This window comes from Ruditapes philippinarum, unplaced genomic scaffold (assembly GCF_026571515.1).
Source record: "Ruditapes philippinarum isolate M1 unplaced genomic scaffold, ASM2657151v2 ctg3532_1_1_1_1, whole genome shotgun sequence".
Taxonomy (NCBI): domain Eukaryota; kingdom Metazoa; phylum Mollusca; class Bivalvia; order Venerida; family Veneridae; genus Ruditapes; species Ruditapes philippinarum.
In genome coordinates this window covers 121587-145573 of record NW_026865641.1, presented here as the reverse complement: position 1 = coordinate 145573, position 23987 = coordinate 121587, and the positions used below count along the sequence as shown (strand labels likewise).

The window sequence follows — 23987 nt, the reverse complement described above, 5'->3', positions numbered from 1 at the left end:
TTAAAACTCGATATTTTATCAATTATTGGCCACCATTACTATAGTCAATATTTTTTAAATATATTGCATAATCAGCTCAACAAAAAATGTCAAAAAAAAAAAAAAAAAAAAAAAAAATGAGAATAATATCATTACTTAAATTTTCTCACTCAAGATATCTAATTTTGATATCACAAATAAACTCGAAATTTTGACATGATTTTATTTTGATAGAAAATCTTGCAAAATACCTCCCTTATTAAGTATTTCAAATTATTCCGTTTTCTTTGGGATTAAATCTGCATTTTACTTGCACTTTATCTGAACTTTCAATATAACAATGTGGCGCCTTTCTGTTGGCGATATAAAGGTTATATTATTAACATCCGCCTGTTACAGGATGCTTTTTTTCTCTCAAAACTGTTCGTGTAGGCGTTTCTTATGCATACCATTTTCTAATGTGTCATTTACAATATGCGGATATTCTGTCTTAGATGTCAGAAACATTGGGTTATATACTAGGCAATAATCAGATACTGTCTCCTTTTATACGGCGCTGCCTTCTTATATTATTATCATACATATTATACAATGCGAATTTGCTTTGTAGGTTCAACTCCGACAGGGGGCAAGCTGTTGTTTCCATTGACAAGAAACTTTACACTTAAATGCTCAGTACAAATTGCTTCCAGAAACAAATTAGAGAGAGTTTTTCGAGCAATAATATTATAGCTATATATATAAACACAATCGAACTAAAATAAATAAATAAGTACATGTAGTAATTAAACTATATAGTAAATATGAGAACATCACTACCACCACCACCACCACCACCACCACCACCACCCAACAACAACAACAACAGCTGCAACAAAAGCAACAGTAACAACTGCAACAACAGCTGCAACAGCAGCAGCATTAAACAAGAACGAAAACAATGACAGCAAAAACAACAAAACGAAATACTTCTGTACGCAGGAAATGTCATTTTCTTGCCAGGATATATCCAAATGCTATATACTATTTTATTGCAGAACATGTCACTTACATGTATTGTTTTTAAATAAATAAGAAGAATGAACTGTTAATACAGACACATTTGAACGTTACTACGTCTATCGTTCGCATGCTTAAAACAGAAAGGTTGTTGTTGAACTTTCAAAGGTTAACTTTCAATAAGAAGCAACGAACTAAAGTTTCAGTTTCACTGGGTGCAAAGCGTTTTATAAACGTGCATCTATGCTAATAATTCTATTTTATTATCACAAGACTTTAAGGATATGTATCCTTGACCTAGTCCAAACTGGTAGTAATGGTCAGTTATATGTCTGAGATAGGTCTTATCTAACCTTTGGCTAGGGTAGGTACACAACTTATTTTTCTATAAAAAAATCAGCAACAAACAAGGCAATAAGATCAAAATCAACTCACAATAAACAACAACAAAAAACAAAAATTCAACGAAAAACGCCAAGGACACTTTTATTGCGGTTGTAAGCGTTAGTTTACACGACCTGTAATACACATGAGCCGCGTCACGACAAAACCAACGTAATGCGTTTGCGACCAGCATGGATCCAGACCAGTCTGCGCATCCGCGCAGTCTGATCAGGATCCATGTTGTTCGATATCGGTTTCTCTACTTGTAATAGGGTTTGTAAGCGAACAGCATGGATCCTGACCAGACTGCGCGGATGTGCAGGCTGGTCTGGATCCATGCTGGTCGCAAACCCATTATGTTGGTTTTGTCATGACGCGGCTCATATATATCCAACGTACCTAATAACCTTTCATATCCGGCTATATAACATAACATATCTATAATACCGTACAAATAAGTTTTCTTTGATTATAAATACAAATTATAGAAAATGAAAAAAATGCTGCGGCATTGTTTATGAGGTTTATCAACATAACACTCATCTAATGAAAATGAAAGATACAGAAGAAATTTTAAAAAAAATACCAAAAAAAAAAAAAAAAAAAAAAAAAAAAAAAAAAAAAAAAAAACACACAACAAACAAATCGCGCTCTATTTATGTTAATTACATGCTATAGCAAGATTATCTGAATTTGTACATGTTGTAAGTTATCTTAACTTTTTAAGAGGTGCTTCGTTATACATGTATTATCTCATAGTGTCCTACATTTTTCCCTAGTTCATTATTTACATAATAATTATAGTTAGATCTGCACCTAGCTTTGACTTGTGTTTTAAGTCAGTAATTGAATTTTAACTTAATTGAGTCCCACAAAACAGATAAATCAGAAGCGGCGATGCCGATCTGAATAAGAATTATTGACAGTCACGGCGTTCCATAACGAATCATGAATGATTTAGATTGCACTCATTCAGATAGGCAACCACTTTACTGTTGTTATCTATTAAGTCGTTTACGTTTTTATTTCATACATATTTCATTTCAAGCATTAAACTGTGCATTTAACTGTGCCAATCAATATTTATCTAATTTTATATAAGACTTTTTACGCAAACATATCTGCCTATTTTATCATGCTTCTGAAATACATTGATAAACAGCCACAAGAATAAGTTTGCAAAACTCAGCTACCTTTTTAAATTGATTAGAAAAATAAAAATAAAGACCAGTCAATAATATAGATAAAGTCAAGTAAAACATGGCCTTTGAAATGAAGATACCCTTGAAATTAAATACAGGGCAGACATTTAAAGTTTGCCCTTCAATTGGGTATTTCCATTTCTCCAATGTGGTTTTGGTCCCCACAGTGGGAGTCCCATGGGGTGTCATTTCCTCTTGACGGGAATGGGAGAAAAAATTACGGGAGAAAATACAATTATTTCTCAAGAACAATCACTATTCTGGGCTTTAGATATTCGTTCCTAAAAATATTGATCAAAATATTAATATTTTTAAAATCTCCCACTGCATAACATTATTACTTCGTTACTTCACCATAAAAATTTTGGGGGTAGAAATAAGGGAATTGTCACTTTCTACTTGAAGCAAATTTTACAAACCCTCCTGTTATCTAAATTAATAAGTTTAAATACGATCTCTTACATCAAGCATTTTACAAGCAAGTAATAGGTAAATATATGATTCCTAACTAATCTCTGGTAACTAAGATAATGGTGCTTGTGTCATTGAAATGTCTTGAAGATCGTGTATGTTGTAATTGAGGTTGTATACCACACTTAAGTGAACTTATATATATATATGTATGTATATAATTATGCTTATAAAACAATTTTCAAACATCGAAGAATATGTAAAATATGTACTGCATATATTAACTATATGTAATCATTAAAATATATGCATTCATTTCTTATTGATTTATTTGACTTGACTTTATATAAAATAATTTTTTTATTACCTTCCTTTATTTACATGAATTGTTAAATTCGGTAATATCTTTATACATAATGCTTTTTTGCAACTTACTTAATTGATAAATCTAAATTTGAGCATGATATTTTAGATATAAAACCAACAGCATCTTTCAGTGTAGTTTAATATACGCTTTTTTAGACAAATGAGAGAAAAAGAAACCTAAAATTACCTTTCTTCGAAATATATCATTTGGAAACTAATGAAACGCCCTCTTTAAAACAAATATAGACCTTGAAAGCATATAATATCTTTTTTCCCTCGCAACACGTATTTCACGCACGATGATTGACAGTAATATAATATATAAACACATATCTGTTATCAAGAACGCTGACTTAATATTTTCTTACTCTTTCCAAACATAACATTTAATAATTTGAGCCGCGTCACAACAAAACCAACATAATGGGTTTGCGACCAGCATGGATCCAGACCAGCGTGCGCATCAGCGCAGTCTGATCAGGATCCATGTTGTTTGCTTACAAACCGTATAACAAGAAGAAAAACTGATAGCGAACAGCATGGATCCTGATCAGAATGCTCGGATGCGCAAGCTGGTCTGAATCCATGCTGGTCGCAAACCCATTATGTTGGTTTTGTAATGGCGCGGCTCGTTTATAAGATTGAGTTTTATTTAATACATATGAAACGTTTTCATCATTTAGGAAGTTTTATAGTTATAAAGGCAGACACGTGAGAATTGTAAGAAAATCTAGGCACAGATGTAGAGTTACCCTTTCAAAATAAGTAGGGCAAAACGAAACTAGATATATACAAACAGTTGTTGCTTGATGGTAAGTGTTCTTCCTATATCAATATTCCCGGTTTGTGGACATTGCATAATTGTCCAAAATGACGCCTTTTATATCAATAGTCATACGTATATATAAAGACCAGTTTTAATATTCTCAGCGTAATTTGACCTATGTAAAATATCTTACTGTAATTTTAAGTTTATCATTTTTAAAAACAACCACGCATTTTTTTTATAAAAATAAAACATTACTTTATTTGTCTCCTCGTTGCTCCTGGCCGGCTCCGCAACTGCTTGGTCAGAAAATTCCATGACAAACACGTTACAACAGCCTTACTCCATAAACATCCGTTTAAAACCACAGTGCAATATTAAATATATACCCTTATCATATACACCTTTATAAAATATTACACTACACTAGTGATCTTTTCACAGTGTATTTAAATTCTACCCACCACTCTGTTTCATTAGAAACGCAACTATTTTGTGTTCGTCTGAAAACGTACTTGAGTAAAAATATTTATTATCTATAAACAAATCTAGGCTGCAACAGACTGATTCAAATATTGATAAGGAAAGCGTTCAAGGTGTTATGATTATGCTTCCTTCAAGTGTTCTTTATTATAGAAACTGCATCTGAGAGGAAAATAGGAACGTTTTTTGTAATCATAAATTTCTATATGCTACTCTTGGGGTAAAGAATTTTAAATGGAACGATACTACATAGTTTGGAATGTGTACATCTTTGAAATAACGCATCGTTGTAAAGAAATAATAATAATAATAATAATAATAATAATAATAATAATAATAATAATAATAATGATGACGATGATGATGATGATGATGACGACGGTGGTGGTGGTGGTGATGATGATGATGATAATAATAATAATATTGCATTGTAATAATAATAATAAAAATAAATAAATAAAAACAAACAAACAAACACACAATCAAACAACAAATTAATAAAGGATGCTTATTTATCTATTAAAAAAAATATTCGTAAGCTGTTTTTTTTTTGTCACGTTCCAATTTTTACTTTCTGCTTGAAATTCACGAGAAGTGTTACCTGTTGTGCATTTTACTTCAAAAATGGCATGCCCAATTACGCACGAAAACATTTTACTGTCAGCAAACATTTTTTATTTGTTATGAAACGTTTACTAGAAACCGACGGGGATGTTAATCAATTTTAGTTTTCAATATACGGAGTTTGTAAATTCACGATTTCAACTTCATGAATTCGCAATTTCAACTTCATGACTTCACGATTTTAACTTTATGAATTCACGAATTTTGCTTTTCAATATTTTTATTTGAAATCGTGAATCCATGAACATAAAACGATGAAGTCATGAATTTATCATAAAATCGTGAAGTTATGAAAATATATATTTTTTAATTATCATGTGAGTTCACGAAATTGTAAGCGCTTATCCATCAAATTGAAATTGTGAATTCGTAAAGTTATGAAAATGGTATTTTATTATGAACATGTGAGTTCACGAAATTGAAATTGCCTTTCCATCAAGTTGAAATTGTGAATTCGTGAAGTTTAAATATTAAATTCACAAAAATAAAGAAGTTCTCACCGTCCGTCCTTTCATTCCCTGCGGTCTGGAGACCGCAGGGTATTGGTACGCGTTTAACTTTTGAGGCATGGAGGAACACGTGACCTGTTTTCGGTACATGGAGGAGCATGTGATCTGTAAACCGTACATGATTGGTTAAATGACCTTTTCGAACACCTGGCTAAATACCGTTTGCTGGTATGTTACGGATCTACCTCTAGGGAATAAGTCAGAATTACACCTAATTAAGAACAAAAAACTATTACGTGATATTTTTAATTTTCTATAATTATGTGACCGTTTAAGGTGGAAAAACTTGAATGATGTGTTTGAAAATTATCAATGTTTCTTTAATATGTATCTCAAAATGCTACAAACAATAAATTGTTTATACTGTAAAACTACAAAATTAAAATATTCGTAGTGGCATCTGTCATAATAAATAGAGATATTTTCTGCGTAAACTTGTGTGTTTACTTTATTTATTTATTTTTTTTTTGCTCGGAAATATTCATAAAATGGTAGGCCTATTTAATCATTTTCTTAAAAAGAAATAATTGTTTTATGTTCGACCTTCTCCGGTCATCAACGGTCACCAGTTTCCAAAGACCTTCTTCTATATTGACCGATTATTGTTAACTATATTCCTGATACAAACGTTTATTTACCCCCCCAAACAATGTTGAAAATAGTTAAATGAAATATCTTTATATCATTAAAAATGTCCCCCGCAGGAAACCATTTTACTTGTAATTCATTTGAATGTGTTGAATAGCACAGCATTGTTCGCTTCTGATATCACCGGTGTTCAACTAGACGAGTGATATATGATATACACACACTATGTTTTACATATTGTACAAGTATGCATGCCAGTGTCAGGTTGATCTCATTCATAAGAAGAAAAAACCACAAACCAGAGAATATTTCTTTATACAACATTGAGAGCAATAATTAATAATAATAATTGAATAAAATAAGAAGAAAAACACTCTTAAAAAAATGTTCGTGAAGTTGGCAGCCTAGCAGCCTGAAGTTGGCAGCCTGGCAGCTTATCATAAAAACGTTGCACATAAGATTGAGAAAGATATTTAAGTACATCTCAAATTATATTTGTTTACTACAAAAAGGCTAAGTTTTGAAAGCAATAAATTTTCGAATATGTCATATGTAGGCCATCAAAAAACATATTATGATATAGAACTATAATAAATTTATTTCAATGGCACTCATTGTCTAAATCTAAGAGCAGATAAGTTTATTATTTCCAGTAGTAACCTCATCAATCATTATTCAAGACCGGCATACAATGAAGTACGTTTTAATTTATTTTCGCCATAAAAGAAAATATATAGATCTTTTACAGTGTTTGCTTGAAGCTTTTGTGTTTCGTGTGTGAAAACCACATTGGGAAATTTTACAACAAAACGTGGTGTACTTGTAATTTGAGGACAGCACAAATTTAATAAACAATATATCTGATATTTGTACTTATTTGCGATAGGCAAACATTTTCTTTTTTTTCAATTTATGCGCGTTTCAATATACGCTGTTGTGCTTTAAAATGAATGTCACTAAATTGTGTTAAATATATATTGTGCTGAAATTTGAAATTTGAAAATATTGATTATATCAGTACAGTTTCTTTCTCTCATTGTCATCAGTTAAAGAAATGGATTTTTCGTTTCCTTGCAAAATAAAACGGACCAAATTATCTGGACCAGTAACAGAGAATATAGCTTCCCAAACTTTCTTTTTTTCAAATTAGACATCAGTTAGCATTTCCTATTAAATTTTGCAATAAAAGTATTATACCCTAAGATGAGAGTAGTACATCTGGAAATGTACTACAAAATAGAGAAATGCTCAAAAGAGGTCATTCTATTTAGTTATTATAAATCGGTATATCTCACAACTTTCCATATATATCAATAGCTACCTAGCTACCATAAGCTTCAAGGAAGAGATGTCTCTATACAGAAATTAATGCAAATTAATGCAACAAGTACCTGGTACTGATCACAAAGATGTGTGGTTGATTAACATAACAATTAATGCATTACATACGATTGTTTTTTTTCTGATCTAATAATACGCTTTGTTTTTTATCATGAACGCGCACGAGTATACATATACATTTACTAAAATGTTTGTTTCACATTTTGTTAAGTATGATGATTAATTTTGATGAAACCTTAAATCAAATTTATATATTTTTACCCTTATTTCAGGCTTTATTTTTTTTCATGTGAGAAAGATATCTAAGTAGCTTACGGAATGTCTTTCTGTGGTTTTACTCAGGTGCCTGTCCATGCATGAAATCAACCAATCAATCAATCAATCAATCAATCAATCATAATCAATCAATCAATCAATTCTACAAAAACTTTGAAAGGTATTCAATTATATTTTGAAGCATTATTTCTATAACATCTAAGGGAGATAACACTGTTTTAACAAATATTTAGGTAGAACAGAATGATTTCCCTTTATAAACACATGATATAAATTGTTTAATAAACTGTAAAAGTAAGAAACAAACAATAAATCAACATTACACATAACCTTGATCAAAACGATCTGAGTCCTATCATTAGGGTTAATGTCAATAGATAGTGCTCACACACCATAAATATAAGACATAAGGAAACAATTAAAGGTGCTTTAAGAGACAGTAAGTAAAATGAGGAAGGATGGACGTTCTCGCTAATGGCTACTAAGTGGCTAATCATCTGCTTTCCCCGTTAATCTTTAAGTCATGTAGGAGAAATTTTCAGTCACATACGACAAACAGAATGAATAGTATCAAAGATTTACTGTTACCTATTGTTCCGCAGAGCAACTTCAGTCTCTATTGGTCATTTTTCAAGGACACATAATCAAGTTTTTGCCCAGCTGAAAATTACATTTTTAGGGGTACCAAAAGATGACAAGTTTTGAAAGACTATATAAATATAAACATGGTGTATTTACTATCATTCAAATATAATAGTCATTTGACATACACTGAAACACTCGGACTAACATTCCTGGTCATGTTCTAGTTATATAGGACTTCATGTCCAATCTTTAGTACTTTCCTGGCCGTGTTAGTGATATAATCATGGACCGGGGCTTGTTAACTTTCCTTACCATGCAGTAACTAGTGACCTAGTCATGCCTCTAAGCATGAGAAAGCGAAGAAAGACTAAATGAAACAGTAAAATAGGCAAATAAATAGGAGTTATAGCTGTGTTATAAGAAAGGAGAACATAATGTTCGAAATAAAACGTATATAACCGTTAATACATCGTACAGTTCGGATGAAATCATACTAAATTATACAAGGAGTTAAACCATTACCTCACTAATGTGACGATAAAGGAAGACAAGTTACTTGAAGACTTTCCTGGTGCTATTGCAGACAGTTAAGTAAGACTTATATTTTCTGTTCGTATTCCCTAAAGGCTTCAATAAGCAGTGTAACACCTTGTTATGCCACCTTATGAAGCCACCATCTTGACATTTTCATCAAACTTATATCACGTTTTTTTTGTGTGCAAAAATGAAAACAGTAACTTTTGATATGAGACAAATATTCTGAAAATTATTGTCGTAATTTAAACGGAATTGTAACCATATATATAATAGTTAACCATCGAGTTATTTATTGGGAAATACTTTCTAATACATATATAAAATACAAGTATATCAATTTGTAATAACAATCAACTTTATTAAGAAACCCTATACGCACATTATTTAAACATTTTAAGTGATATTGGTGACAAGACTGATATATAGGAATGGATAAAAGTTTGAATTACTTTATAGAAAAATTAATTTCCTCCCAAGACTGGCAAACTTGTCTTTACAGGTGTAACATACAGATACAATATGTTATTCAACGGATATTTTTATCAGAAATCGTTTTCATCAGGTTTGTATCAAATTGTTCGGGAATAAAAAGATGCATCAGATGGACAAAATGACTGAAACAATCTTCAAATATCCCTAACAATAGTATTGCCCCATAGTTTTAAGCACTTATCTGCCCCATAGTTTTGAGCACTCTCTTCATATTCTTCATATAAATGACATAACTTGTAATGTAGGGATAATTAAGGCTTTATTCAATAAATGATGAGGTATAATTATTGGCTGTCAACCTTACAAAACTGAGATCATTTATCAATTGGTTTGCTTGGTTTTTACGTTGCATCGACATAGTAAAGGTCAAATGCCGAAGTTCCAGCTCTTGTGGCGGCAGATGACCTCAGGTGTCCTTCCGAGCATTATTTCAGGCACGAACGGGCACCTGCGTAGAACAACTGACGTTCCCTAAACTAGCTAGATAGCATAATTTACCAATGGAACAAAACTAAATATTACTGAATCTCTCAAAATACTACAAATATAACACATATTGAGGAAGAATATCAGTATAATATAACGATGAAATCACCCACTTGAGCATGTATCAGCTGATAAAATTGTTTATTGATTCCCCATTTTAAATGCATTGAAACAATAAAAATGGACAATTATGACCGTGTTCTTTGTGTTCCATAATTGAGGTTATGACGAGTTACAACCGGTCTATTAAAAAGATAACCCTTTTTTCTACTTGTGATGGTACAATGAGCAACCACTTGTTGACTGATTGTTTAATCAATATGTTCTTCCTTGCCATGTCATTGTGACCTCATCACGAACAGGCGCACTAAAGGCACTTACAAATCATATTCACTCACTCTTTACAAAACTGATGCACCAATAGCACGAATATCAAAATCATGAACCTAACACATTACAAGAAAATATAACACATATTTAGATTCATAAACAATTTAATGAGCGAGGAATAAAATCACTTGAAAATTTATCCGCTGATGAAATTGTCAATTGATTTCCCATATAAAATGTTCTAAACTGATTTAGTTAAACAATAAATAGAGGCAATTAAACCTCGGTGAGTGCTATAATTGAGGTTATCACGAGTAACAACTCGTCTATAGTGATTAAATAGATGGTACCTGTAGTTTGTATTAAAACGCTAAGTGAACTTACATCAGATTCTTTTGTAAACAGCGTTAATAAAAGTAAATTTGAACTTGCTGGGAAAGACGAAGATGTCTGAACTGTTTAAACCGTTTTTAGTTATTTGGAATTTTCCTTAAATTACATATATATTCAAGTGATCTTGTAAAAAGTGTAAAATTTATTAAAGACACTTCTTAGTATAATAGAAACCACAGTTGTTTCTATATATATAATAACAAATTTGCTATGGTTTCAATTATTAGTTTTATTAGTTTCAAGCCCGGGGTCAAATAGGTCAATATTATAATCGGCCCGCTGAAAACAAATATTCAGATATGCCGTCACATCTTACGTCTTTCCTGACATTCGAAGCAAATATTATAACAGTTTCTTTAATTGCATATGCCTCTAAAAGGGAACAAATACAAAATAAAATAGACAAATAATCAGGAGTTATAGCTGTGATAAAAGAAGACATATTGTTTGAGATAAAATCAACATAACTGTTGATATATAGAATGACAAATGACTTACAGACTTTTCCTGGTGCTATTTGAGACAGATAAGTAACGATTATATTTCTTTGTTTTCCCAAAAGGTTTTTCTAAACATTGTAACATCTTGTTATGGCATATTTTGAAGCAACTTGACATTTTAATCAAAGATGTTTCATGTTTGACGAAAATATTTATGATTTTATGACAATGATGCTGAAAGTTATGGACGACATGTAACGGAAATTTAATAAAAGATATGGCAATAATACATCGAATTGTTTCTATGGCAAAATACGCTTACATATGTACATATATGGAACACAAGTGTATCGATCTTAAATAACAATAAAATCTAGTACATAAGGTATATTATTTGGATGAAGAGTAATTAATAAATAGATTGACATATGAATAGAAAATAAATAAATTTCCCTACAGTAAAAAAACCCAAAGAGTTTTGCTCGAATCGTACAATGTAAGCGGTCAAATTATCCTGAAAAGTGTAAAAATACTAGTATACAATAATATATTCAACAAACAATTCCAACACAAATCTTTAACCAGGTATGGATAAAAAAGAATACAATATATTGATGAAAAATTATCCCTTTAAAAATTTTGCCTAGAAGTTTGAAGCGATTATCTGTACAATTCAAATGTATATATAAAAGGAAAAAAAGTATTATTTCTTCGATTTATTGTCTAGAAAAATATTATCAACATTACCATAAACATCTACTCGCAAATAAACAACATAACTGAAGGGATATGAAGCACTATATAAAGGCTTCATTTAATAAAGGTTGAGAAAATTACAGTGATTATCGACTGTCGAACAAACCTTACACAAAACTGAAGATGGTGTACCAGTTGAACGAAAATAAACCTTAATGAGGCAAATTAAATGCTACAAAGAAAACAAATATTGAGACAGACAATCAATATAACGAGGAACTCAACAACTTGAGCATTTATCAGCTGACTAATTGTTCATTGATTCACCATTTTAAATGTGTAAAATTGATTTATTGAAACACTAAATATAGACAATTACACCTCTGTGTGTACCATAATTGGTGAAATAATGAGGAATAACCGGTCAATTAAATAGATAACACTTGTTTCCTACTTGCGACGGTACTTCAAATCAGTAGGTGCTTTAACGATTGTAACTACCTTAAAACCTTTGTAAATAGCTGTGTGGGTAAAATAGAACATTAAGAAAATAAGCGTGATTTTCTTTTGCAATTGTCTCGCCAAATTTGGTGTTAAAGGCAAAATTAACAATGTTTGATTTGCTTTAAATCGTCTCTTTTAAGTCTTGAAACATTTTGGAATTGTTCAAAACACATCATAAAAAGTTATATCAAGATATTGACACTTCCTACAGGCTTACAATTTCATTATTTAGCTTAAAAACTAAACAAAGTTTGCATAAGTTGGCAATGTATTAAGCCAGAAGTTAATGACGATATTATTGTAAAATAGTTTTCTTATTATATTTGCTTAATGAAATGTATGTATTGAAAGACTTGTTGTTATGGAAAGTATGATAATCAAATGATAATTTTTGGTTTATCCAATTTGAAAATTAAAACGTTCATATCATATTTTAAGCGAACTTAAGTTAAAAAATAAAAGATAGAAAATTTATAATGAAATATGCTAATTGTGTAGAATTGTTCTTTGAGTTAGTACAACCATCCATGTCTTTGTTTGGTGTGTGTAAATGTTAAATTTATGCTAATATGTTTATCGTATCATGCTTCAAACAACACAACTTGCTTAAGTTATTCAAGAAGGCATCTAGAATCTAAATATTCTATTTTGTTCAAAAACAGACGACCAATCTTCTCACGATAAGTGTGTTTGCTAACTGAAAAATTATCGTACATACAATAGCTTGATTCACCCGTTACTTACAGAATGTATCAAATTATTAAATCCCAAATGCATCAACATTCTAAAAATCATCATCAACTCCATTGGGATTTCAATGACGTACTATAAGGTGTTACTTTTTTGGATGTGTCTCTAATAAGATTATGTTTATTGAGGTTTTTTAGATTTCCCTCAAGAAATGTGGTAAAATAATCGCAACCTTTTCTATCAATAGTTATAAGATTGTCACTGTTACTTTGTCAGAAAGACACACCGCTCTTGTTTGAAATGATAACTCAAACTTTAAGTTAACACTTATTAATTCTTTTCGTGGAGCAAAAGACAAGCAAGATAAAACAAATCTTAACCATGACAAGAAAATTAACTACCTGAGGCTACTATATTATAAATTATATTAATAAGATTTGTCTGTAAATCAAATTTTTATGACTTATCGAATTAGATAGACATTTCATTGTTTTCAGGTGACATAGGGAAGACTACATCAATGTAAAAAAACTAAGACAAATAAAATAGTTATAACTGTAATTAAAGAAAGCAGATCATTGGAAATAAAACTCTTTTACCTTTGACATAAAGGATGATACTGTAGATGACCTACAGTCTTTTGTTGTACTCTTAAAACAGTTTAGTAAGAGTGTGTTTCTGAACGGGGGTAAATCTATGAAAATGTGTACTATGTAAGTTCGATCAGAATCTGCCAAAAGCAACAAACATTTGACACAAGATTATCAACATTCTTGAACAGTCAATAACGTAACATTAAATATTGAATCAAGTGTCTTTTTCCAATTAATTTTATTACATTTATGACGTTTCCACAAAGCACTTTTTGAATCATCTAACAGTTTTTTAATTAGATTGACACTCTGTGTCAGAAAGACATATCGCTTATGTCTGAAATGGCAACTGAAACGTCAATGTAACACCTGTTTTTTTAAACGTGTCTGAAAAAGAAGCCACATAAAATAATAAAAATCTACTACCAGAGATTATAATGTGTCTAAAGGAATATTTTGTAACCTGCTAATTCGCTTATCGACATAGTTCTTCGTAAAATTAATTACGGTTTCTCAGACCCCGTTTCTTAATTTAACAGTGAAATTAACAAGATAAAAAATAAAGTATGTTCATAACGTAAAAGAAAAAAAAAAGAAAAAAAAAAGAAAACAACAAAAAACAAACAATAACATAAAAACCAACACCCCCCAAAATAACAATAACATAACAAACTAACAACCACCCCCCCCCAAAAAAAAAAAAAACAACACAAAAAAACCACACACAAAAAAACAAGCCAGAAATGAACTTCCCAATGCAATAAAAATGAGAATAACAAAACCAACGTTCAATGTATAGTAAATGACGTAAGAAATGGTATCAATGTCTTGTTTCTATTAATTATAATAGGTTATATTCATGAGGTTATTTAGATTTTCCCTATAACATTTTTTGTTAAATATCTGTATCATATTCTGTCATGTTATTATATTGTAACTAATACAGTGTCAGAGAAAATTTTCGCTCGTGTCTGAAATGACATCTCAACATCTCACACTTTATTAACATTGATTTTGTTCTGAAAAGTATTAGAAAACAAATAAGATAATTATAAACAAGAACCATAAGGTACAAATCTACCACCAGAGGTTTCAATGTGCCAAAAGGAATTAACTTGTAAATTGTATCAACACGCCCATCATTCCCCAAAGTAAACGCAATGCTTTGTTGAATTCACACGAATACCTTTTCATATACAAAATGACCTATTTACTTGTACATGTTTTCCTTTCTTGTGTTAGTACATAATATTTTTGCTTTCATTGTTACTTGCTCACATTAACAAAATCTTGGTATCATGATCACACGTACAAACATTCAATACCTTGTACGGGTGACCGTATCCTTACCTTACGTAAAAACTCAATACCTTGCACGAGTTAACTGATCATAACTAGACATGAAAAATTTCAAAACTGTGTACTTGTGACATTATCATGACCAGATGTGAAAACATTTAATGCCTTGTACGGTGAACTGATCATGACTAGACATGAAAACACGAATTACCTTGTACGGGCGAACTGATCATGACTAGACATGAAAACACGAATTACCTTGTACGGGCGAACTGATCATGACTAGACATGAACACGCGAATTACCTTATACGGGCGAACTGATCATGACTAGACATGGTAACTTTCAAAACTTTGTACAGGTGACATTACCATGTCCAGATATGAAAACATTCAATATCTTGTACGACTGACTTTATCGTAACCACATGCTCACATTCAAGACGGTGACCTTCAAGCGTTTATGAATTGTACTGATGAAAATCCTTTATATATTCATCATTTTAACTATTTCATCGACGTAGATATTATAAATGTCCTTTTTTGTAATAACGCATGTCTCTAAAAAAGGGATAAAGTAAAAGTACACGAAATATAAGGAAAATTGGTTAAAAGAAAACGAGTAATAGCTGTGATAAAAGAAGGCATATTCTTCGAAATAAATCCATTTGTAGTCTTTGATATATGGGAAGATATATTAAACCAGCAAGCAGATTTTTTTCTGGTTCTACTCCAGACAGTTAAGTAAGACTGATGTTTTCTGTTGGTATTCCCTAAAGGCTTCAATAAGCAATGTAACATCTTGTTATGACACATTATAAAGTCAACTTGACATATTCACCAAACATTACATATGTTTTGCGAGACAATAAAAGATAATTTCAGACAAAGATTCTGAACAATTATGGGCAATACATAACGGAAATCTAATAATATATATGACAATAAAACACCAAGTTATTTGTTCAGCAAAATATTCTTGCACATAAATTGAACAGAATCAAAACTAATAAAACCAGCTATAAGCACATTTTAATAATCAGCGAACTGGAATAATAAAATTGAAATTTGATAAAAAATAAACTTTTATTTACAGGAAATTTTTAAAAACTTGTATCACAGTTAAAAATTTTTAAAACAATATTTTATTGAAAAAATATTTTTAAAAAGAAATATTTTACATCAGTTTTATATCAAAGATGACTGTTTTAAAAAAATGCATTAAATTAGAAAATTAGAAAAGAGTTGTCTCAAGTCGTCGGCAAAAAGCCTTTACAATAGATTACATTAATGAAGCAATTATCTGTAAATTAATATATTATACGTTTTAATAAACCCCACCAATCTTCTAATTTTTTTTTAAAAATTGGGGGGTTGAAAAATTTAATTGTAAAGAAAAAAAACTCCCTTTTAAAATCGAAAAAACTTTTAAAAACCATTTTCCCCTGTAAAAAAATTGAAAAAAATAAAATTTTTGGTTCGAAAAAATTTGTTTAATTAAACATAAAACTGAATTTTTTCCTTTTTTGGTTCTTTCGGAAAACCCTTATAATCCCCTTTTTCACAGAACAAACTTGGTTTTCATTAGGAAAAAGGCTTTTTAGCGTTTAAATTTTAAAAATTTAAAAAAAAATTAGAAAAACGATTTAAAAAAAAAGAAAAAAATCGGAAGGGGGGTAAAATTTTTTTTTTTTTTTCGGTTAAATTGTTTTAAAGCAAAAAAAGACATTACAATTGCAATACAACGTTAGGTTATAAGAGTTATAAATGGCTATTAAAAAGATAACGTTTTTCTTACTTGCCATGACACTTAAAATCTTAAAACATTTTAAAATTGCAATTGAAAACATTTATGTATTTATCATTAAAGGTTCAACATTTTTTCTATCTTCATATTTTGATTTAAACATACTGTTCTTGTAAACAAGGGGACTTAGTTTAAACGAAAAAATATGCATTGATATTCTTTGCAAAATTTTAAGGGTTGCTTTTTTGATTTCATTAAAAATGAAAAATAATTAAACTGATAAGAGCAAAAAAAACCGGGAATTTTAATTCAAAAAATAAAGATTGAATATTTAACAACATAAGTTTAATCAGCGACTCAGTCTGACGTAAAATTAGGGCACACAAGAAAGAGGGGCCATTTATCTTCGTAGTAGTACACAAACAAAAACTGAAGAATAAAAGAATTGCATTTCGTATTGCGATATACCATAAAACTTTAAACCCTTTAAGATTATATTTTAGTAGAAAATTTTCGAATACATTATTTCATTGCATTATTCAATTCCCTAAAGGCACTATGTAACATAGTTTTGTCTGGTCTCGGCACAAATTGTAGACAACTAGACATTCTGATCATCATTATATCAAATTATGAATAAGAATCAAGACTTATTAATGTGTCTTAACAAATCACCGACGACATTTAACAAAAGTTTTACGCGAGATGTGGCCACTTACTATGTAATATGTGGGACACATTATACTATAAACAACAAAAGTAAAACCAAATGGAGAAAATTATCTATTAATACAAACGCTGTAAACGTGTTGGGTAGTCACACTTTATCAGTGCATAAAATATGAAATCCATTTGACGTTTAATAAGAAACTGTTAAAAAGATTTATATAAAAATAGTATTTTTATTTTCAAGAAGTAAACACTAATCAGATACAAAATACCGTTTATGGTTTTGTTCTCTGATTTGCTGTAGAATACAGCTCAGTCGACATATTGTTTTGCCAATATATATTTCGGAATTGAAATACAAAATTATGGTAATAATTTCTAATTGAACTACCAAACTACTCAATCGAAATAAAAAGTTTAATTTTTTTAGGGATTGGCAGTATAATAATGGTAAGTTGGTTAAGATGTTAATCGTAGCCTCATTATTGTCTGTATTTGAAATACTTTGGTTTGTGAATGCTGTCTTTTTAGTTCTTGAAACCGTAAAAATGTAGGTCAAAGCCTGTTTATTAAAAAGTTTCACTATTTTTTTCGCTCTCAGCTTTGCTTTATAAAAATACGGTTAGTTAGCTCGTTAGAAAATTATTTTAGATGACAATTATCCCAAAGGTTTGCCTTTTTCAGATGATAAAAACATTTTAACTTTTGGATATTAAACACTTCTTGTATAGACATCTAATGTATTTTGACACAATATTAAACTACTTTTACTTCACAATTAGACATCACAAAATAAAAAAATATCACTAAACCTCTGAAATCTACAACTGTATTTGCCACTGTATTGCCATATAAATTATAGCTAAAAGCGGTCATAAATATATAAATGTAGGAAGTAAAACTTTCGTGTGTGTAATAATAACGATAATCATTGGAAGCAAGTGTCCCATTCTAAAGATAAGCTTGTTTTTCTACTTGTGATGGCATTCAAGAGCTGGGTAAATAGCAATTACAGCTGTACTTTACTATGTCTTGTTGCCTCGTTGATGAAAGCAAGGAAGTAGAATACTATTATCTTAGCTCGTAAAGCACAAACCATGATACAAAATAATGATTGTACATACAACAGGTAGTTGAGGTGATATTGCTTGTACATAAATAACACACAACTTTATGGGTAACAGTAAAAATATTATCCATCGTACCAAATCTGTTACCCGAGGTGGTGGGTCCTTGCTAAGCTACTATTTTTTTACGAGAGCTATCAAACCTTCAAGAGATTTTTTCTTGTTTGTTCAACAATCAAATTAAAAACAAATCAATTGATACAGGTTTTGATTTATGCTGATCCTGTCAATAAAATATCAGTTTTTATAAAATCCATTTTTTGCATAATTTGCAGGTCTGAATATACAAAATGATTAATACTTTCTTCCACACGTGGCAGTTATATAGAATCCTTTTGATGTTGTAAGCTTTTTTTTAACCTTTTAGTCTGATAAAAAATCAATCACAGGCCCGCCCCCCCTTCCCCGGCGAAAAAATCGGTAATTTGGTAAATTTACTTTCAACCGAAGGGCTTTTAAGAGACGACCCTAAACATCAATGCAAAATAACAGTTTCCTCTATTGCTTATTGTATCTTTGGTGACCTTACTTACTGACTTTAGAATTATTAGACGTTGAGTTTAGAAAACGATCGCGACCATTTTGTTTTCTGACAAGTGTACAGAATGATCAGGTTGTAAAAAAGTTATGTTATTCGTGTAACAGTACAAAACTCTCCTTCACATGGTTCATTTGCATCAACAACATGAATAACTCATAAAGGGGCGCCCGTGGCCGCTTGTCCCTCGCCGCTGTTGGTTCGCATCCCGACAAGGACTTTGGATTCTGTCATGCGAGGAAGCTATCAAACTAGCTTACGGAATGTCGGTGGTTCTACTCAAGTGCCCGTTCGTGCCTGAAATAATGCACGGAAGGGGCACCTGATGGTCTTCCTATCCACCCAGTTAAATCTGGAATGTTCGCCATATGACCTTTATTATAATGTGTCGGTGTGAACGTAAAACCCAATTAAAACAAAAAAAACCAAACAAACCAATAAAGCTTTTTATGCGAAATAAATTTAAAGACAAAAATTATTGAGAAGTAATGAATATGAAAATGTCACAACTTATATTCCTTGAAGGGCATAAGCCCAATTCTTTTTTTGGTTAAAGACTCCAGGAAATTCTCGTCTAAATTACATTGAGACATATGATAAATAATATATTTTATAATATCTGAGAAATTAAAAAAAAAGAAATGGATGAGATTGAAAATTAGGAACAACATGCAATGTGTTATGTTCCGCTTTTTATTGTGTAAACTTTAATGAAGTTTGTAAGACATGTACACATTACGCTTAGATAGGTTCAAAATATATCTTCATATCTAAAACAAATATGTCTAGGTGGATGTCTCTGCAAGCTTTTAAAGTATTTTGATGTCATAGTAATATATTATATTTTTATCCTTTAATACCTTTCATTACTTTTCAATTCCATTGTTCCATTTTGTCGTGCAAAAGTCCAAATGATTTTACAGACAACACTATATTTTTTTCATATAAACTGTAATTTTAAGATATTTTTGCTTGAAGAATGTGTAAATCATTAAAAAGACAGGAGACATACAATTTTTGCACCTTTGTACTGACTCATTTAAGAAAAAAGAGCATTTTTGGAGAATCATATTTTGTCAACACAACTCCTTTAAAAAGATATTTTATGCATAGAGTCAAAATTATCAAATTTGCTCGATATATAAGGAGATGTAAAAATGTTGATTAAAATCTATTTACATTTGATGTACTTGAAAATTTCAACATAATTATTCAATCTGACTTTAGAGAAACAAAACAATGGGCAGTATTGAAAAATGTGTTTAAAATGTTTACAAGGTTTTACTTAGGAGATAATGTCAAAATACCAAACTGCTTACTCATGTTAGTAAACACGTCTCATATATGGTTGCTGCCTAAATAGCTTAGCGGTATCTCTAAGATGTAAAATCTTATATAGCATTGTCTAAAACAAAGAAAAACGAGAGACAGAAATACAAAGTTTAAAACATTCATTTACGGCATTTATAGAGACTTTTATTATATTTCTTGGTTTTCCCAAAATGTTTTTTTCTAAACATTGTAACATCTTGTTATGGCATATTTAAAAGGAACTTGACATTTTAATCAAAGATGCATCATGTTTGACGAAAATATTTATGATTGTATGACAATGATGCTGAAAGTAATGGACGACATGTAACGGAAATTTAATAAAAGATATGGAAATAATACATCGAATTGTTTCTATGGCAAAATACTCTTATACATATATGGAAAACATGTATATGGATCTTAAATAACAATAAAATATAGTACATAAGGTATATCATTTGATGAAGAGTAATTAGCAAATAGATTGACATAGGAATAGAAAATAAATAAATTTCTCTACAGTAAAAAAAACCAAAACAGTTTTGCTCGAATCGTACAATGTAAGCGGTCAAATTATTCTAAAAAAGTAAAACAATACTAGTATACAATAATAAATTCAAGAAACAATTCCAACACAAATCTTTTACCAGATATGGACAAAAAAGAATACAATATATTGATGAAAAATTGCATCAAATTGAATAATGCTTGAAACTTTCGGCATATATCCCTTTGAAAGTTTTGCCTAGAAGTTTGAAGCGGTTATCTGTACAATTCAAAAGGAAAAAAGTATTATTTCTTCGATTTATTGTCTAGAAAAATATTATCAACGTTATCGCAAATAAACAACATACTTGAAGGGATATTAAGCACTTTATAAAGGCTTCTTTTAATAAAGGTTGAGAAAATTACAGTAATTATCGACTGTCGAACAAAGCTTACTCTACACAAAACTGAAGATGATGTACCAGTTGAACAAAAATAAACCTTAATGAGGCAAAAAAAGCACAAAAAGGAAACGATATTGAAAAAGACAACAATATAACGAGGAACTTTAACAACTTGGGATTTTTCAGCACTTATTTACCCTTTTTAAAAGTGTAAATTTATTTTTTGAAACAAAAATATCCCAAATTACCCCTCTGTGTGTACCATAATTGTAAATAATGATAATAAAGGTCTTTAAATAATAACATTTTTTCCTACTTGTTCATTCCAAAAAATTTTGTAATCCTATAAGTTTTGTATTTTACCTCAAAAGTTTTTGTTAAAAAAACCAAAAGTGCCATTAAAAAAAAAAAGCTTTTTTTTTGGAAATTTTTCTTTTGGCTCACCAATTTTATTTAAAAGGTGCCGATGAAAAAAGATTCCCCCTTTATTTGCAGCACGTTCCATTCCATCTTTCAAAGCTTAGATTTTCGTCAATTAGTTCATTAAGAATAAACTATTTTTTTTTTAAAAACAACATTAACCCTCCCCCCCCCAAAAAAAAAAAAAAAACAAAACCCCAAACAAAACAAAACAAAACAAAACAAACAGAAAGCTAAGTCTAGTACTCTTTAACTCCTCCAGGAACGATGGTTAGGAAACTATGACCCACTTATATGACTGAAATACTGTTGGGAAAACAGGCCCCGTAAATGAAAGGGACAAACAAACAAACAAACAAAACAAACAGAAAAAAACAATGATTTTCTCAGTTGCAACAAAAATACCAAACATTTTCAATTGTTGTAATAAATGTCGTAGAAATGGTATCAATTTTCTTGTTTCTATCTATTATAATAGGTTATATTCATGACGTTATTTAATTTTACCTATAACATTTTTTTTAAGTATCTGGTATCATATTTCTGTCATGTTATTTATATTGTATCTAATACGTGTTACAAAGACAATTTTCGCTCCTGTTCTGAAAGAACATCTTCAACATCTCACCACTTTTATAGAAAACAAATAAGGATAATTATAAAACAAAAACCATAAGGTACAAATCTACCACAGAGGTTTCCAATTGTTGCCAGAAAGTGAAATTAACTTTGTAAAATTGTAATCAACCGCCCTTTATTCCCAAAAGTAAAAACGCCAATGCTTTGTTTGAATTTCACACGAATTTCTTTTCACATTACAAAAAATGACCCATTTACTAGCGTATATTATTTTTTTTTTTTATATTTCTTTGGTGTTAGTACAATAATTATTTTTGCTTTCATTGTTACTTGCTCACATTAACAAAAATCTAGGTATCAATGATCACACGTTCCAAATCATTCAATACTTTGTAGCGGGTGACCGTATCCTTACCTTTACGTTAAGGACATGCACTTCCTGGTGCGTGTGAAAACATTTTATACCTTGTACGGGAAAACAGATCAATACTAGACATGAAAACACGTAATACCTTGTACGGGCGAACTGATCAATACTAGACATGAAAACACGTAATACATTTTACGGGCGAACTGATCATGACTAGACATTTTGAAAAACACGTTAATACCTTGTATGGGCGAACTGATCATGACTTTAGACATGAAAATGTCAAACCTTTGTACAGGTGATATTATCATGTCCAGATATGAAAAACATTCAATATCTTGGTACGACTGACTTTATCGTAACCACATGCTCACATTCAAGACGGTGACCTTCAAGCGTTTTTATGAATTGTACTGATGAAAAATCCTTTTTATATTATCATCATTTTAACTATTTCATCGACGAAGATATTATAAATGTCCTTTTTTTGTAATAACGCATGTCTCTAAAAAAAGGTAATAAAGTAAAAGTACACGAAATATAAGGAAAATTGGATTAAAAGAAACGAGAAATAGCTGTGCCAAAAAGAAGGCATATTCTTCGAAATAAATCCCATTTGTTAGTCTTTGATATAATGGGTAATATATATTTAACCAGCAAGCAGATTTTTTTTTTGTTCTACTCCAGACAGTTAAGTAAGACTGATGTTTTCTGTTGGTATTCCCTAAAGGGCTTCAAATAAGCAGATGTAAACACCTTTGTTGATGACACATTTAAAGTCAACTTGACATATTCACCAACCATGTACATATGTTTTTGCCGAGACAATAAATGATAATTTTTCAGGACAAAGATTCTGAACAATTATGGGCAATACATAACAACGGAAATCTAATTAATATTCTATGACAATATAAAACACCAATTTATTTGTTCAGCAAAATAATGTTCTTACACATATATTGAACAGAATCAAAAACTAGTAAAACACGCTATAGGCACATTTTAATAATCAGCGAACTGGAATAGATAAAGTTCGGAAATTTGGGGCCAATAGAAAGTAATTACTCTTTACTTACCAGTGTTTAATTTGTGCAAATTGTGCTTAAGTATACAGTTTAAGAAACTTTATACAAATTAAAATTTTTATTTAAAAGAATAACTTTTTTAACAGAAATTTTTATTATCAGGTTTGTATCTCAAAGTGACTGTTTAAATAAAGAAATATCATTAGATTTAGAAAATAGAAAAGAGTTTGTCTTCAAGTCGTCGGCAAATAGCCTTTACAAAGCATTACATTAATTTAAGCAATTATCTGTAAAATTAAATATTATCTGTTAATAATAGAAACATTAATTATT

General features: G+C 30.3%; 1 protein-coding gene across 3 annotated transcripts in view; it reads right to left on the bottom strand.

Moving 5' to 3' along the window:
- The window catches only part of LOC132729872 (dipeptidyl peptidase 4-like), a 168279-nt gene that overhangs the window by 56047 nt on the left and 88245 nt on the right, over positions 1 to 23987 (bottom strand). The window contains exon 1 of one of the 3 annotated variants that reach the window (XM_060715706.1): positions 4366 to 4661. The exons of the other annotated variants lie outside the window; for them this stretch is intronic. Coding sequence (XP_060571689.1) covers positions 4366 to 4425 — 60 coding nt within the window. The 5' untranslated portion in view covers positions 4426 to 4661. Of the gene's footprint in view, positions 1 to 4365; positions 4662 to 23987 lie in introns of those variants that run through there. 3 annotated transcript variants of the gene reach the window in all.